The sequence below is a fragment of the Cherax quadricarinatus genome, chromosome 60 (genome assembly GCF_038502225.1).
Source record: "Cherax quadricarinatus isolate ZL_2023a chromosome 60, ASM3850222v1, whole genome shotgun sequence".
In the NCBI taxonomy this organism is placed as follows: domain Eukaryota; kingdom Metazoa; phylum Arthropoda; class Malacostraca; order Decapoda; family Parastacidae; genus Cherax; species Cherax quadricarinatus.
In genome coordinates this window covers 5,960,113-5,979,034 of record NC_091351.1, presented here as the reverse complement: position 1 = coordinate 5,979,034, position 18,922 = coordinate 5,960,113, and the positions used below count along the sequence as shown (strand labels likewise).

Here is an 18,922-nt window from a genome sequence, read left to right as displayed (position 1 = left end):
ATACAGAGTTTAGAAGAGGAACTGAAAAATCTGAAACAGCCTAAAGAACTAAAGAACATTTTGAGATTGACAACAGAGACTGCTACCTCAGCCACAAATAAGGGGACTGTAGGGAAAGAAGGAGCAAAACTGCATGTAGAAGCTCAATCAGTGGAGACTGTAGTAAATGAAAGAGCTAAGCTATATGTGGAGGCCCTAACAGACCACAGCAGAGCCCAGGGAAAGCCGAGAAGGGAAAATGACAGGCCACTGAGCCCAAGTACATTAGCTAGTGAAACTGAAGAAAGGAAAGCTGCAATGGAGGAAATCAAATTGAATGAGGGGATACACAGGGATATGCAGTGGGAGAATGAAAGGGTGAGGTCAGTCTTTGTGCATGGGCTCCAGGAAGTTGAAGGGGAAACATATGAAGCAAGAAAACAAGGGGAAAAAAAAGCAATTGAAAGCATCATGAAAGCAATAGGAGAAGAGATGACCCAGCTGGAAAATTTTCGGAGAATAGGGGGATTTGTAAAAAAAAGAAACCGGCCAGTGAAAGTGACCTTCAAGGCAGAATCGACTCAGAACAGGATCCTGCAGGAGAAAGCACGATTAAGGGACATACCGGCATACAGGAAGGTGTATCTCGACAGCGACAGAACACAAGCAGAAAGGCAGAAACAGAGAGAGATGGTACAAAGGAGAAAGGAGGAAAGAGAGGGGATGGAGAAGACAGACAGGAGATCCCAGACACAGGAAGATCAAATACAGCCTCCCTCACAACTTCCTATAGAAGCCTCCCAACCAGGTCAACCCCAGTGCAACCAAACACTCTAAACCAAAACACCCATGCCACATCCAATGCCCCCACCCACTGCATTACAAACTCCACCCCCACAGCAACCACCCATAGTCCCTTATCAGGTCTCCCACTTCCCCAACCCCAATACACCTCCCAGACCACAATCTTAGAAAAGAATTTGAAGGTGTGGTATACAAATGCAGATGGAATAACAAATAAGTATGAGGAGTGGCACGAAAGAATCAAGGAGACATCCCCAGACATAATAGCACTCACAGAAACAAAACTCACCAGAATAATAACAGATTCAATCTTTCCATTCAGATATTAAATCCTCAGGAAAGACAGAGGGAGGAGAGGGGGAGGAGGAGTTGCACTGCTCATTAAAAACCAGTGGGGGTTTGAGAAAATGGAAGGAATGGATGGCACGGGCGAAAGGGACTACTTAGTAGGAACAATCCAGTCTGAGGGACATAAAGTGATAATTGCAGTAATGTACAACCCACCACAGAACTGCAGGAGGCCAAGACAAGAATACGATGAGAGCAACAGAGCAATGGTCGACACACTAGCCGAGGTGGCCAGGAGAGCACACATGGGGGGAGCAAAGTTACTAGTTATGGGTGATTTCAATCACAAGGAGATTGACTGGGAAAACCTGGAGCCCCATGGGGGTCCCGAAACATGGAGAGCCAAGATGATGGATGTGGTACTGGAAAACCTCATGCATCAACATGTTAGAGACACTACCAGAGAGAGAGGAGAGGATGAACCAGCAAGACTGAACCTTGTATTCACCTTGAGTAGTTCTGACATCGAGGATATCATGTATGAAAGGCCCCTGGGAGTTAGTGATCATGTGGTTCTGTGCTTCGACTACATAGTTGAGCTCCAAGTGGAGAGAGCAGCAGGAATAGGGTGGGAAAAACCAAACTACAAAAGGGTTAACTACTCAGGCTTGAGGAACTTCTTTCAAGACATTCAGTGGGAGAGGGAACTGACAGGAAAACCAGTAGAAGAAATGATGGACTATGTGGCAACAAAATGCAAGGAGGCAGAGGAGAGGTTTGTTCCCAAGGAAAACAGAAATAATGGGAAGAACAGAACGAGTCCTTGGTTCACCCGAAGGTGTAGGGAGGCAAAAACTAGGTGTACTAGAGAATGGAAAAGGTACAGAAGACAGAGAACTCAGGAAAATAAAGAGATTAGTCGAAGAGCCAGAAACGAATATGCACAGATAAGGGAGGCTCAGCGGCAATACGAAAATGACATAGCATCGAAAGTCGAGACTGACCCGAAGCTGTTGTACAGCCATATCAGGAGGAAAACAACAGTCAAGGACCAGGTAATCAGACTGAGGAAGGGTGATGGGGAATTCACAAGAAACGACCGGGAGGTATGTCAGGAGCTCAACACAAGATTTAAAGTATTTACAGTGGAAACCAGTAGGACTCCAGGAAATCAGAGCAGGGGGGTGCACCAGCAAGTGCTGGATGAGGTACATATAACCAAGGAGGAGGTGAAGAAGTTGCTATGCGAACTTGACACCTCAAAGGCGGTGGGACCAGACAACATCTCTCCGTGGGTCCTTAAAGAGGGAGCAGAGATATTGTGTGTACCGTTAACAAAGATCTTCAACACATCATTTGAAACTGGGCAACTCACCGAGGTATGGAAGATGGCAAATGTAGTCCTAATTTTTAAAAAGGGAGACAGACATGAGGCACTAAACTACAGACCTGTATCACTAACGTGTATAGTATGCAAGGTTGATAAATTAGACACATGTGCAACTCTTGGGTATCTTTATTGAGGAAACGTTTCGCCACACAGTGGCTTCATCAGTCCATACATAGGAGAAACTTGAAGAACAGGAGGAGAATGAGGTAATCAGTCCCTCAACCTTGAGTCGATGTGTTCAGTCCATCAATCTTGAGTAGAATACGGCAGATGAGCGGAGAAGCAGCTTATAAACGGTATGGCAGGAGAGGTGCAGCAGTCATAGGTGTTACATTTGTTCAATGTGGAAGTAGGTTGTGCCCAAGAATTAGGCAAGCGAAGAATTCCTAAGTATTAAGATCCCAAGAAGTTGCAGTGTCTGACAGGTTTGTAGTTGAATGGTTCAGAGAACCGACATGTTGATAAATTAGACACATGTGCAACTCTTGGGTATCTTTATTGAGGAAACGTTTCGCCACACAGTGGCTTCATCAGTCCATACAACCTACTTCCACATTGAACAAATGTAACACCTATGACTGCTGCACCTCTCCTGCCATACGGTTTATAAGCTGCTTCTCCGCTCATCTGCCGTATTCTACTCAAGATTGATGGACTGAACACATCGACTCAAGGTTGAGGGACTGATTACCTCATTCTCCTCCTGTTCTTCAAGTTTCTCCTATGTATGGACTGATGAAGCCACTGTGTGGCGAAACGTTTCCTCAATAAAGATACCCAAGAGTTGCACATGTGTCTAATTTATCAACATGTCGGTTCTCTGAACCATTCATCTACAAGTATGCAAGGTCATGGAGAAGATCATCAGGAGGAGAGTGGTGGAGCACCTGGAAAGAAACAAGTGTATAATTGACAACCAGCATGGTTTCAGGGAGGGAAAATCCTGTGTCACAAACCTACTAGAGTTTTATGACAAGGTGACAGAAGTAAGACAAGGGAGAGAGGGGTGGATCGACTGCATTTTTTTGGACTGCAAGAAGGCCTTCGACACAGTTCCTCACAAGAGGTTACTGCAAAAGCTAGAGGATCAGGCACACATAACAGGAAAGGCACTGCAATGGATCAGAGAATACCTGACAGGGAGGCAACAACGAGTCATGGTACGTGACGAGGTGTCAGAGCGCCTGTGACAAGCGGGGTTCCACAGGGGTCAGTCCTAGGACCTGTGCTGTTCTTGGTATATGTGAATGACATAACGGAAGGGATAGACTCAGAAGTGTCCTTGTTTGCGGACGATGTGAAGTTAATGAGAAGAATCAAATCGGATGAGGATCAGGCAGGACTACAAAGAGACCTGGACAGGCTACAAGCCTGGTCCAGCAACTGGCTCCTTGAGTTTAACCCTGCCAAATGCAAAGTCATGAAGATTGGGGAAGGGCAAAGAAGACTGCAGACACAATATAGTTTAGATGGCCAAAGTGTGCAAACCTCACTCAAGGAAAAAGATCTGGGGGTGAGTATAACACCGAGCATATCTCCTGAGGCGCACATCAGTCAGATAACTACTGCAGCATACGGGCGCCTGGCAAACCTACGGATAGCGTTCCGATACCTCAGTAAGGATTCGTTCAAGATTCTGTATACCATTTACGTCAGGCCCATACTGGAGTATGCAGCACCAGTTTGGAATCCACACCTAGTCAAGCACGTCAAGAAATTAGAGAAAGTGCAAAGGTTTGCAACAAGACTAGTCCCAGAGCTACGGGGATTGTCCTACGAAGAAAGGTTGAGGGAAATCGGCCTGACGACACTGGAGGCCAGGAGGGTCAGGGGAGACATGATAACGACATATAAAATACTGCGCGGAATAGACAGGATGTTCCAGAGATGGGACAAAGACACAAGAGGTCACAATTGGAAGTTGAAGACTCAGATGAATCAAAGGGATGTTAGGAAGTATTTCTTCAGTCATAGAGTAGTCAAGCCGTGGAATAGCCTAGAAAGTGAAGTAGTGGAGGCGGGAACCATACATAGTTTTAAGGCGAGGTATGATAAAGCTCATGGAGCAGGGAGAGAGAGGACCTAGTAGCAATCAGTGAAGAGGCGGGACCAGGAGCTATGACTCGACCCCTGCAACCACAAATAGGTGAGTACAAATAGGTGAGCACACACACACAGGCTGCAGACCTGGTCCAGCAATTGGCTCCTGGAGTTCAATCCCACCAAGTGCAAAGTCATGAAGATTGGGGAAGGGCAAAGAAGGCCGCAGACGGAGTACAGTCTGGGGGGTCAGAGACTACAAACCTCACTCAAGGAAAAAGATCTTGGGGTGAGTATAACACCAGGCACATCTCCTGAAGCGCACATCAACCAAATAACTGCTGCAGCATATGGGCGCCTAGCAAACCTCAGAACAGCATTCCGACATCTTAATAAGGAATCATTCAGGACCCTGTACACCGTGTACGTTAGGCCCATATTGGAGTATGCGGCACCAGTTTGGAACCCACACCTAGCCAAGCACGTGAAGAAACTAGAGAAAGTGCAAAGGTTTGCAACAAGACTAGTCCCAGAGCTAAGAGGTATGTCCTACGAGGAGAGGTTAAGGGAAATCAACCTGACGACACTGGAGGACAGGAGAGATAGGGGGGGGACATGATAACGACATACAAAATACTGAGAGGAATTGACAATGTGGACAAAGACAGGATGTTCGAGAGATTGGACACAGTAACAAGGGGACACAGTTGGAAGCTGAAGACACAGATGAATCACAGGGATGTTAGGAAGTATTTCTTCAGCCACAGAGTAGTCAGTAAGTGGAATAGTTTGGGAAGCGATGTAGTGGAGGCAGGATCCATACATAGCTTTAAGCAGAGGTATGATAAAGCTCACGGCTCAGGGAGAGTGACCTAGTAGCGATCAGTGAAGAGGCGGGGCCAGGAGCTCGGACTCGACCCCCGCAACCTCAACTAGGTGAGTACAACTAGGTGAGTACACACACACACACACACACACACACACACACACACACACACATATATATATATATATATATATAATTGCAAACAGACGATCTTAATGCAGAACAAGCCACATTGGAATGAAAATCTTTAGCTCTAGATCTTTCACACTCTCGTGCGTCTTCAGGAGCTATGCAATGCTGTCGTAGAGAATTTTCCCTCGTGTCTGTTGCTGTCCTGCAACATTGCACAGCTCCTGAAGACGCACGAGTGCGAAAAATCTCTTGAGCTAAAGATTTCCATCCCCACGTGGCTTGTTCTCCATATATATATATATATATATATATATATATATATATATATATATATATATATATATACATAACTTGGAAGTTGACGTGTCGGCGGATGGATTTATGAAGGATGAGGTTAATCATAGAACTGATGAGGGAGAAAAGGTGAGTGGTACGTTGAGGTATATGTGGAGACAAAAAACGTTATCTATGGAGGCAAAGAAGGGAATGTATGAAAGTATAGTAGTACCAACACTCTTATATGGGTGTGAAGCTTGGGTTGTGAATGCAGCAGCGAGGAGGCGGTTGGAGGCAGTGGAGATGTCCTGTTTAAGGGCAATGTGTGGTGTAAATATTATGCAGAAAATTCGGAGTGTGGAAATTAGGAGAAGGTGTGGAGTTAATAAAAGTATTAGCCAGAGGGCTGAAGAGGGGTTGTTGAGGTGGTTTGGTTATTTAGAGAGAATGGACCAAAGTAGAATGACATGGAGAGCATTTAAATCTGTAGGAGAAGGAAGGCAGTGTAGGGGTCGTTCTCGAAAAGGTTGGAAGGAAGGGGTAAGGGAGGTTTTGTGGGCGAGGGGCTTGGACTTCCAGCAGGCGTGCGTGAGCGTGTTCGATAAAAGTGAATGGAGACGAATGGTATTTGGGACCTGACGATCTGCTGGAGTGTGAGGAGGGCAATATTTAGTGAAGGGCTTCAGGGAAACCGGTTATTTTTATATAGCCGGACTTGAGTCCTGGAAATGGGAAGTACAATGCCTGCACTCTTAAGGAGGGGTTTCGGGATATTAGCAGTTTGGAGGTGATATGTTGTGTATCTTTATACGTATATGCTTCTAAACTGTTGTGTTCTGAGCACCTCTGCAAAAACAGTGATAATGTGTGAGTGTGGTGAAAGTGTTAAATGATGAAAGTATTTTTTTTTTTGGGTATTTTCTTTCTTTTTTGGGTCAAGCTGCCTCGGTGGGAGACTGCCGACTTGTTGAAATATATATATATATATATATATATATATATATATATATATATATATATATATATATATATATATATATATATATATATATATGTATATATATTTAGTTGAATTTGTATTGTGCACACTTCTTTGAGTTAGTGAAGGTTTGTGTTGTGTTGCAGGTATGTGTGAGAGTGGCTGTGTGGAGGTGCGCGCTGCTCAGGACTACGAAGAGCAGTTCTCGTATGAACACGAGATCATCCACGTGCGTCAAGTGAACTCCGTGAACGACATTCCACGCAGGAGCAGAAGCACCAGGGGTGCCCAGGCCACAACACCAGCCCTCACCAACGAGGTAACCGAGTCTAACTTCCCCACTTTACCCGTAGTTGATTACAGAGGTCACCATCCCCGCGACCCAGTCATAAGACATCCGCTTGACGACCAGATCATTCAGGGTGATGCTAGCAGCACGCAGTCCAAAGTAGACATCACAGCCTGGCTACACTGAAACTATGGGAGCTTATTAAATTCTCTCTTGAAGATACTTAGGAGTGTGTTCATAATTTCTCTATTGTAAACGTTTCATCACTTCATTCAAACCTTACCACACTTGATGTGGATCCTATTTTGGGGAGTAAACCGGACCAGTTTTAACCACCAGCAAACTAAACTAGTTGTGACCACCAGTAGTACAGATCTTGACAGCTTCAACAATTGGAACTAAAGAATGATTCTGGCGGGAATTAATCTTGAGCGAGCTGAAGTGAAGGAGAAAAAGGATGAAAATTGTCGAGTGTTTCTCACAGTAGTGTTGAGCTTTGCCCCCGGGTCTTATATCTTTGATAACCTGCTGACTTACCAGCCTCCTTGCCCTCTCAGACCTAGGCCTAGGGACAGCGGCAAGCACTCTACTAATTCATGTACTACGTATTTATTTTGTAAATTGATTTTCTAGATTTGTCTTCTTATAGCATCTTGGGGTAGTTCTAAAAGTAGGCTTTGAAAATGTATGAGCAAAAATGGTTATATTCGAGAAGGACTTACCTTGCATAAGACAGTAGACCTACTGCCGTGGTTGTGTATTGTGTTGTGTGTACAGGTGGGTGAGTCCAGGTGATGGAGGAGGGGCGGGACAGTGTGGGCTCTGGCGGAACAGTGTAATTATCTTATAGATCACGCCGGAAACTGCTCTCGCACTCCAATGTGCGCTCTGATTGCCCGCCATCCATTCATTCATCACCCAGTTAATGACAACCACTCATCTATCACACAATAACTCGTCACACAGCCCCTATAACTCGTCAGTCAGTCCTCACTCACCACACAGTAACGCGCCACCTAAGCTTCCTTTCATCTTGTCACTAAGCAGGGATTCGTCACTCTTCTACTAATCTGAATCTTGCAAGGCTTTTTCACTCGTGTGTTCTGGGGTGTTTTACGTGTGCCAGCGTTGGACAGGTAATGGTATGAGATACGACACGATTCAAGACAAGCCCAAATTCACGAGATGAACTTTAGGGTGACGTTTCTGTCCTTCCTGGACCATTGTCAAATCATTAACACGCTGGTAAGGAAACAAGTGTGGAATCCTCTAGTAACGACGTTTAGTCCCGCAAGGTACTAAACGGAGTCGCAGGAAGAGAGGGAAAGGGTTGTTAGTTCCACCCTGGCCGTGGCTATCCTTACAGTCTGGGAGGGTAGGCCAGGAGAGCAAGAGATTCAACAACAGCTGCCTTTGACCTGCCTAAGCAGAAGTTTTTATCTATGTCCTCATAGCGGACATAGATAAAAACACTAGTCATAGCTTCGTATCATCCTTTGCAGACTATCCCAAAATGAGGATTAAAGTCATCTCTTCAGAAGATATCAACAAAGTCTTTCAGTGGACAATAGAAAATAACATGATCAATAGTGACAAATTCCACCTGCTCAGATATGGAAAGAACAAAGAACTCAAAAAGATAACTAGATACAAAACACAGGAAGACAATCTCATGAAGCAAACGGAACATGCAAGAATTTTGGATTTAATAATGTCGACTGACTTAGCATTTAGAGAACACACTAAGGCAAATTCTGTAATAACCAGACACATGACAAGATGGATAATGAGAACTTTCAAAACAGAAATAATGCCCAAGGTAACACTTTACTATCTTGTGCTATCTAATTTAGAATATTGATCGGTGTTGATGGTTCCTTTCAAGGCAGGAGAAATTTCAAAGCTGGAGAAGGCGAAGAGATCGTTTGTTGCTCGCATAGAGACAAATTATTTTAATTACTGGGAACACCTCATAGTACTTGTAATGCTCTATATGGAGTGAAGAAAAGATACCTGTTAATATATACATGGAAGATCTTTGAGAACTTAGTCCCAATACTGCACACTACTTTAACATACTATCCTGAAATATACGATGAAGTGTAAAAATAGGCCCATTGAAAGACAGAGGCGTCATAGGCACAATAAAACACTGTGTAACATCAGGGAACCAAAACTCTTCAACATCTACCACCAGTGATACTCACTTCTCCGTAGTCTGATTTTTTTCTTAGATTTTAAAGCATTTTTTTTTTTTTAGTTTTAGTTTTAAGCACAATGAAATATTTTGTGACAGTTTGTAATACATACTGATATTAATGTGTTTGATTGTAAGATGGATAATATGTACTTGGTTATTAACTGTTTATTAAAAGTGGGAAATCGTTTATAAATGAATGGTAATGTATAGGCTTTACCTTTGATATACCTTTACCCTTGAAGAGTTTAGAGAGTTTCACTATCGGAGCCCGGCCATGAGCAGGCTCGTCTGGTGTTTGCCTGGTCAACCAAGCTGTTGCTGCTGGAGGCCAGATGCCCCACATGTCCATCACAGTTTGGTGTGTACTTTATAACACCAAAGTAGGTCTTGAGTGAACCTTGACTCGTTGGTCTGTGGGGTTGCTCATTTTTGAGGCCCTGCCGTCAGGCACAAGAGGGGAGACGGCTTGGTGGTTGATTAGGGGTTCTAAGAGTATTCTTGGGAATACCGAAATTGACCGGGGATTAAACCTGTGGATGGGATTGATAGAAGCCTTTGAAAAAACATAAGAAGTTAGGGAAATTATAGATTCTCCTAATTCTGTTATTTTTTTAAAAGGGTGGAGGGAAATAGGGGGTGTAATATTGCTCCAGCCTTACCCATTTACTTAAAGTGAAAAGGGTGGTTAGTACAAGAGTTTTTTGTTCTTTCATTAAGAGGGAGTCGTTCTACCTACAGTATAGAGACAGAAGGTGCCAAACCTTGGTCGTGGTTGGACCAACAGACGAAGTGGAGGTTCAAAAAGGGAACTGTCGTTGACTAATTTTTATTATCATTATTATAATCATAACTAACCACTACGCCCACAAGGGTCATACAGCGCTGCTGATTAATTTTAAGTGTCCCTCTCACTAGTATAGTTTTAACATTTTCTCATCGTTGTGTAAGTGTAATAAACCTTAATTAAATATCATTATTTTTTCCCCTCCCAGTAGTCTGGTCTAACCGGTACATTATCAGTAATCCTGTATTTCTCGTACTTTGATTATTAGTGTATTAAATAGTGTTCCCTTATATAATTCTTAATCATTTTTCACCAGTATTATAATTTTCTAAAGTATAAAGTGCTGATTAATTGCAGTTTAAGTGATAAAGGGCTGCTCTGACTATATAGGTAGGTAGGTGCTGAGGTGTTCCTCTGGACGCAACAGTGAGGTCGTGGGTTGGTTGGTTGACTAAAAACACTGAGGCAGGCAGGCGAGCGCCGCCACCGCTCTGATGCAAGACTCCCCGACAGTTAGTGGCTGTACCGGCAATTTATGCCTTCGTAACGAGCAATAACCCGCTAGTTTGAAGCAGGTGTTGCCATACAGAACACTTAACTTCACAAGGATGCACCATACCTTTAGCTCGTAACAAAGTGCATAAAACTGAATTAAAAGTAATTGCTAACTTCTGCATCCTTCAGAGTATGTAACGTCATAATTTTCACGCTTATATTTAGTCCTGTTAAATCCTGAAGACTGCACCTGCAGCCAGCACTATGCATTACTGTTATTGCCTGCTGGTATGATACTTGTGCAGTCTTATATACGCTCCATCACAAGAGAAAACGAATATTCTTTGTTAATATAGTGCACTGTGGTTCATTACTACTACTACTAATTATATATATATATATATATATATATATATATATATATATATATATACTCTCCATAGGTGGGTAAGGCAAAGACTTGTAGCTTCTTAGGGCATTTTTGCAAGCAATGGAATCAAACACCTTCCCCACACACATACTTAAATAGTGAACTATATACTTAGAGTATGGGTAGGGTATTAAAAAAAAAAACATTCCTCAGAGTATGGGTCCACGCAAGAAGCCCAGGCTTGCCGCCCTTGGTGTGGGCGGAGGTGGTAGCGTGGGTGTGGCAGCTAGCATCACTGGCGTAGGAGGCAGCGCGGGCGTGGGAGGCAGCAGCGCGGGCGTGGGCGCAGCATCAGGCAGCAGCAGCAGCAGTAGCAGCCAACGTCTTGTGCGAGCCTCCAAAACCTTTTCGTCGACTGACACCCTGCGGGAGGTCCAGAACTTTGTAAGTAACATTTTTATATCATGAAGGAGTGTATCCACACTGCTAGTCATTACTGCTCACCTAAATTGTTATGAACTTGTCTTTCATCTCATCTTTAATACTATCATCTTTAATATATATATATATATATATATATATATATATATATATATATATATATATATATATATATATATATATGCAAAACATCCACTGTGAAAGAATAGAGAAGTTCCAATCGCTTTCGTGGCTACTCACATTAGCAAGGAACAATGAAAGTAAAGCATCAAAGGAAGGTATATAAAGGGGTAGCCCACACCTCACTATCAGATCCCACAACAACGAAACACCTGACGCGAGACAGCAGCCCCACTGGCCAAACTAGACAGGTCCTTCATACAACCCACCAACAAACTATTCTTCCCAAGAAATAAGAAATTTAAAAAATTATTATTTGTCCAATGTATTATTAAATTCTTCCCAAATTCTATTAATTATAAATGGATATAATTTATATAAACCAAAGGAAATATTCATATTATTGTCAAAACTGCATTTTATGAAACAAGATTCAGTTATATTCCTGTTGACCATGGACTTGCTTGATACTACTTTCTCAACTTTTTGAAAATCAATTGGATGGTTAAAATATCTTACATGAATAAATAGAGCATTGGAAGCTTGTCCAGTTCTAATGCTATATTTATGTTGTTTTAATCTTAGTTCGAGATTTTTACCAGTTTGACCGTAATAAACTTTATCGCAAATTTTACAAGGAATCTTACCGACACATCCATCAGCATTTTGGGGGGAATTCTTTATCAAAAGTTTTTTTACTGTATCAAGATTTTTGAATACAACTTTAATATTAAAAGTCTTAAGAAGAGAAGGCATATCAACCAAGTTTTCATGGTAAGGGAGAACCAACATATTTTTGGTTGAATAAGGCTGGTTGTCCCTTTTTGGATTGTAAAAAGTATTTCTATTCTTTCACAGTGGTTGTTTTGCATATTTTGAAATCACCTGTTTACTGTGATCTTATTGCATATATATATATATATATATATATATATATATATATATATATATATATATACATACATACAAAATGATGTGATATGTGATCTGGTGTATCAAATATTTCATTAGCTTTAGGAAGCTTTGAGTATTAAATGTTAACCTGTAGACTGGTTAATAGATAAAGCACAGTATAGACAGATGTGGGACATATTTTGCTCATGTTTTGGCAATTTATGCATTTGTCTAGACTATAAAAGTTGTGTGATTAAGTAAGGTATGTATAACAGATCGCGGCGAGGACCGGCATCTGGCCCATGCTGCAGACGTTGTGGGTGTGTAGTGAAGACCAGAGTGACTCAGGTGAGGACCTGCCTGTACAGCTCACTGACGATCACAGAGCCATGACCCTCAACGCTCTAAGAGTCCGTCCAGGGGACACCATCTACTTCAGAGCAGCAGTGAGTACACGTAATGCTGCTCTATAATGAAATTATAAGGAATTCATTAGCACCCTTTTATCATTATCACATGACCTTTTCAGCTGGAATGAGAAAGACATGAGTTAACGTTCACCACGACATTCATTGATCTGACCTTGAATGGCTAACATGCGACCTCAAGTGATTTGACCTTGGAAACTTTGAAATCCATTGTTCTCAGCTTTGACAGCAACTTGTGCAGTCTTTTAGGGAGATGCTTAATGAATTGTGTCCTGCGCAAGATGGCTCTCAGTTCGGGCTACGGTATTTCACAGTTACCAGTCTCCTCTTCCTCAAAAGATAACACAAACACCAGAAGAAACAACGCAAAATATATCATAAACACCGGAAGAAACAGCTTGGTAGAAAAATACTAGAGGATAGAGCTGAAAATGTCCAGTTTTTGTACCTCTGGTGTTGATCGATATTCTCGGGAACACACTTGTGTGTTGGTCCTGGCATCAACACTTGGCAGTGTTTGTGTGTTGGTCCTGGTATCAACATTTCGCAATGTTTGTGTGCTGGTCCTGGTATCAACACTTCGCAGTTTTTGTGTTGGTTCTGGTATCAACACTTGGCAGGTGTTGCACATGTGCCTTATTCATCTTTCTGTCGGCGTAATAAACTAAAAATATATGATACCTAATGCACACTATTGTCTGAGAGCAAGAGGATTCCCCCTCTCTCTCTACTACCCACACTCAGAAAAAAGGGCATTTATCTCAGTCATTGTATAGGGTTCAACTATGTGCTTAATTGTTCACTAATTGAGGAATATAGAGATATCAAGATATAGATATATAAAGCTATTAATGAAAATAAGATACCAGATATATTAAGCAAATTTCCTAAATTTACTTGTAACAAATAATTGAGCTGAAGATATAAATTCAGATGTATTCTTATTAACACTTTTGGGGCCTTGTTCCTAAGCGTTTTCTGTATCCATATGCTCTTGCGCTGCCATCCACAAGCTGGATATGGGATGCACAATAAACTAGCCACTTCGGTGGTAAAATCTTGTATAGGGCTCAGTGGAAATCCTGGTAACCAGATATATGCTTTCAAACCCACGCTGAATCTGAACAGTAATCCAGACAGGTATATTCACGTGGAAACGCTGAACCCTTAGGGGGATCATACTACGCACTGCAAGTTGGATAAAGTTGATACAGTGCTAAAAAATGGTATGCGATACTGACAGGTTGTTGGGAAAAGACACAAAATACAAACACTGGGCCCCAGGACCGAACACTTGGTTCTATGACCTAACACTTTGGCCCAGGACCGATCACTTGGTCCCACGATCGAAATATTTCCAATAAAATTCATGGTGTTTGCATTTCGGGTCTTGTTCCAACAAAGTTGATTCACTTGATAAGGCTGCTCCGATGAAATATTTTTCTACCACGTGTCTTTCCTTCACAAGTACAGTACATTAATCGCATGAGTGAGCGAATAATTTTGACTAGTGAGATATGTGGGTCAGCGGGTCGCCAGCAAGGACAGCCTGGCTGCCCAGGCAAGCACCAGACAAGCCTGGCCCAAGGCCAGGCTGCGGGAACAAGGGGAACTCTCCAAAACCGTCAATGATATGAAGGTAAAGATTTATGAGAGCTTAAACTGCGAGAATAAAACGAAAGTCAAACAAAACCTTTAAATCAGTGTCCCCGTCTCTCCGTAGGGAGAGACGGGGACTGAAAAAATAGAGAGAAGAACAGTAGGCTCGAGATGCTTATAAAAGATGTGGAAGAGGGAACTGAGGAAGCCGATTAAAGTACACTGCAGAGTGGCATAAAAAAAAACGGGACGAAAAAATGGAGGGGGTCCAAGGATAAGGGAAGCGGATAAAGCAAGAGAAGGCTGAACGTGGATGTTTCTCGTAGATATTCTCAGCATGATGGATGTGTTCTAGCAGACTTTGTCGTGGGTGCTTTGTTTATTGACCACTTCTTGCGGTTATTGGTCGCTTCTTGTGTTTATTGATCACTTCTTGCGGTTGTTGGCCGTATTGATTGTTTCTTGCGCTTATTGATCACTTCTTGTGTGTTGGTTGACACTTGAAGAATCGTATATGTTGAGTTGGTTTTGATTCCATGCGTTCACCTTCATTGTCTACTTTATAATTATTATTGCTGCTGCTGCTGCTGCTGCTGCTGCTGCTGCTGCTGCTGCTGCTGCTGCTGCTGCTGCTGCTGCTGCTGCTGCTGCTGCTGCTGCTGCTGCTGCTGCTGCTGCTGCTGCTGCTGCTGCTGCTGCTGCTGCTGCTGCTGCTGCTGCTGCTGCTGCTGCTGCTGCTGCTGCTGCTGCTGCTGCTGCTGCTGCTGCTGCTGCTGCTGCTGCTGCTGCTGCTGCTGCTGCTGCTGCTGCTGCTGCTGCTGCTGCTGCTGCTGCTGCTGCTGCTGCTGCTGCTGCTGCTGCTGCTGCTGCTGCTGCTGCTGCTGCTGCTGCTGCTGCTGCTGCTGCTGCTGCTGCTGCTGCTGCTGCTGCTGCTGCTTCTGCTTCTAATAGTAATAATAATAATAATGTTCTCCAGTGGCTTTCAGTAATTTTAGTGAGACTGGACTGGCGTCATCTTCCATTTGTCTGTCAAATTATCTCGTAATGAAGTACAAAATCTTTTTCTGAGTGGATTCCTTAGCTTTGCAGATTCTTTTCAAACGTTGCTTTTCAAGGACGGTGCCTTAATGCCGGTGAAGGGCTCTTGATTCGAAGAGATGGAGCTGCCTTACTCTTCCTCGGATTGATCCTGATTTTCTCTCGTTTCTTATTTGACCCTTATGAGTTTAGCGCTTCCTCCCAGGAACATCATAATTTTAGAACTCTTGGTGGTTACTTGCCTGGTCCTGTTGCTCTTTTTCTCCTGATGCCTGTGATACACTTGTGAGCGGTTTCCAGAGACTTTGCACTCCTGCAGCCCGGCCTGTGGCAAGGCTTTATTGGTGCTTGTGTGGTCAGAAAGGTCCTGCCACAAGCTGCTTTGGATAGGAAGACTCGCAGTCGGCCACAAGTATAACATAGCTTCCAGCAGGAGCTTTGTCACGCTCTCTTTGGATAGTCTAGTACCCAGCTCACTTGGCTGTTGAGGTTCAAACCCTCTGTGTTCAGAGTGTTTGTGTGTACCTGCGTGCATGTGTCCGCTGGAATATTTTGTTGATATCTTCTTGCAAATGTTTCATGTTTTTCTACGGAGGCGACTTTCATGCTTATTTTGATAACGCCCGCGAAGGATGATACAAAGCTGTGTTTTCGTCTGCCTTGAGGATGAGAAGCACGTGCCTGTATGTGCGCAAGCATCTATTCACCTATGTGTAATTATGTGCAAGTAGTTTTTGTGTGGTGATGGGTGGCTCCCAGATATGTCAGTAATGAGTCGTGAGTGTGCGGCGGCGACGACGACGACAACGACGACTGCATCCTTGTAGCGCAGGTTTTGCACAAGGAGAATTAGGGCGCAGCACAGGGTGGAGGTGCTCTGCTGGCAGGGCCGGGAGGTCAGACGAGTTCTGTGTTTTTGTCCACTTTTGTGCATCCCCGATGCCACGAATAAGAAGTTACCCTGGTGTTTTGTGTTTCCATACAATATAGCAGATTTCTCTTAGCGATTGATATACGTACTCCCATGTGCTCAAAAAAAAAAAGAACAAACACTAGGATGTATTTATTAAATTATGTTGTAGTGTTTGCTGTGATAGTATTTTTTGTGTTCGAGTGTTTATGTTCGTTGTTTTCATTATTTGTTAATTTTATCCTTGTTTTTATTCTATGTTTTGTAATGGCTGTGAATGCTGAATGATCTACTCTTTAATGTTCAGTAATTGTTGTTACTACTACTACTACTACTACTACTACTATTACTATTAGTGTATACTCACTTGTCTTTTTAAATCACTTGTTGATGTCCATTACCAAGGTTTATACCATACTCTCATGCATGCGGGATATACACGGCTTCTGATGGGTTTGTATGCTCATGTATACACGGTCTGTGCCTCACTGTGAACCCGGTCAGTGTGCGAAATGAAAGAACTTTTAATTTTTGCGCTTTGGCAAGATTGTTCAGTTTTTTTTTTTTATGAACACGTCGTATATCATTCATGTACAACATTAGAGATATTTCTTACAAACTTCTAGTTACATACAGTATACACTGTGAACATTAAAATGGTATAAAATACCGACGGGTTGTTAGGTGAGACACATATGCAACAGTTAGGTATCTTTATTTCGAAACGTTTCGCCTACACAGTAGGCTTCTTCAGTTGAGGACAGAAAAGTTGATAGAAGCAGAAGAGACTTGAAGACGATGTAATCAGTCCATCACCCTTGAAGTTTTGAGACTGAGGGACTGACCACCTCAAAACTTTAAGGGTGATGGACTGATTACGTCGTCTTCAAGTCTCTTCTACTTCTATCAACTTTTCTGTACTCGACTGAAGAAGCCTACTGTGTAGGCGAAACGTTTTGAAATAAAGATACCTAACTGTTGCATGTGTGTCTTACCTAACAGTATACACTGTACTTGATTCTCTGCTTCTTAATGGTTCTTATCCCTGTGATATAGCCTGTGCAACGTAGGAGGCTTGGTCTGAGACCCTGCTATGGGGAACATAATTTATCCTAAAACACTAATAGGGTCTGTTAAGGTGGGAACTGAGGGAACTCAAGATCCAGGTCCATTGCCAGAATCGACCTATAAAAATGTAGACTTTTTTTTTCCACAGACATTTTGAAACATTGCAGAATTATAAATGAAATGCTGAAAAAAACTATATGAGAATAATGACTTGTAAATTAAAAATGTGAATTTATATTATTATTTTGAATTATAGTGTGTTTTGTAAGCCCATCAGACATTCTCAGTTCCAGCCCAGTAGGCTTTCTGATCCTGGACTCGGCATCTTTTTTTTTTTTCAGCCTAAATAATAGATTTCCCCTTTCCTTAAAATTTGTTGGGACTTATAGAATATGACTCGGGACGAATTGTGGATATTGACATATCTATCTGCTTGCGCTCCAAGGGGTATAATTTTAATGTATTTTAAGTGTTCACACAGTTTAAGGGTTTGTATTGATAAGGGCAGTGAATGTTCTTTGCATATTCTTATTTGGCGTAAGATCAGAAGATCTTACGCCAAAGGAACACAAGTGTTACTATGTGGAGAATATGCAAAGAACATTCACTGCCCTTATCAATACAAACCCTTAAACTGTGTGAACACTTAAAATACATTAAAATTATACCCCTTGGAGCGCAAGCGGATAGATAGGCCAATATCCACAATTCGTCCCGAGTCATATTCTGATATCGTTATCGAGGTTTTATTTATTTAATATTTCCATAGCAGACTACCTAATATTTATCCTGATTGAACATTATGTATTTCTCTGTGGTTCTTCGATATTATGCACTACTGTTGTATTACTTATATTGTGGATTAATTTTGTCATCCTTCTCAGGATGATCTTCATTGCCTTAAGACTACTGTAGTGAACACCTTCATCTAGGCTAAGAGACTGATTACCTCATCCTCTACTCTCTGCAGGTCTTAATAAACAGTTGTAGAGCAAAGGAGTTACAAAAGACTCCCCTGTGCCAAGATACCCTGGTGTTGCTGTGTCAGAATAGAAGACTAGGTAATGAGTCTCTCAGCCTAAATAAAAGTGTTCACCACCTCAATTTTAACTAAAGTTTCACATTATTTGCACAACCAAACAAGTAATAGTATAAGAAACATAGGGAGAGAACAAGCCCAAGAAGTAGGGGTAATACTGATAGAAGTGGACAAGTTAAAAAGCAATAGAGCTTAACGAAATAATGCCTTGGATATTATAAGCGAGAGAGAGACTGTAATAAGCACACTGCTTTACCCTAGTCTCCACTAAAAACTGGAGACAGGAAGTTTACCAGACACCTGAAAGATGACTAACATAATTCCAGTCCAGTATTCAAGGTGAGTCACAAGAGTTATTAAACTATAGACAAGTATTCCTGATAACCGTCACCTGTAAGGTAATAAAAAAAAGAGTGATAGAAATCAGATGAGATGAATAGGCAGATTGTGTTTACCTAAACTGCAGAAAAGATTTTAACATAGCCTTGGGTACCAGCATGGATAAAGAAATGCCTGAATGACAGAAAATGGTT

General features: G+C 42.3%; 1 protein-coding gene across 4 annotated transcripts in view; it reads left to right on the top strand.

Moving 5' to 3' along the window:
* LOC128694522 (ubiquitin carboxyl-terminal hydrolase 48-like) overlaps positions 1-18,922 on the top strand; it is a 208,848-nt gene that overhangs the window by 99,023 nt on the left and 90,903 nt on the right. For 3 of the 4 annotated variants that reach the window (XM_070097910.1, XM_070097908.1, XM_070097907.1), the window contains 3 exons: positions 6,861-7,033; positions 11,066-11,296; positions 12,583-12,753. In XM_070097910.1, coding sequence (XP_069954011.1) covers positions 6,861-7,033; positions 11,066-11,296; positions 12,583-12,753 — 575 coding nt within the window. Of the gene's footprint in view, positions 1-6,860; positions 7,034-11,065; positions 11,297-12,582; positions 12,754-12,836; positions 13,506-18,922 lie in introns of those variants that run through there. The other variant, XM_070097909.1, reaches the window with a different exon arrangement.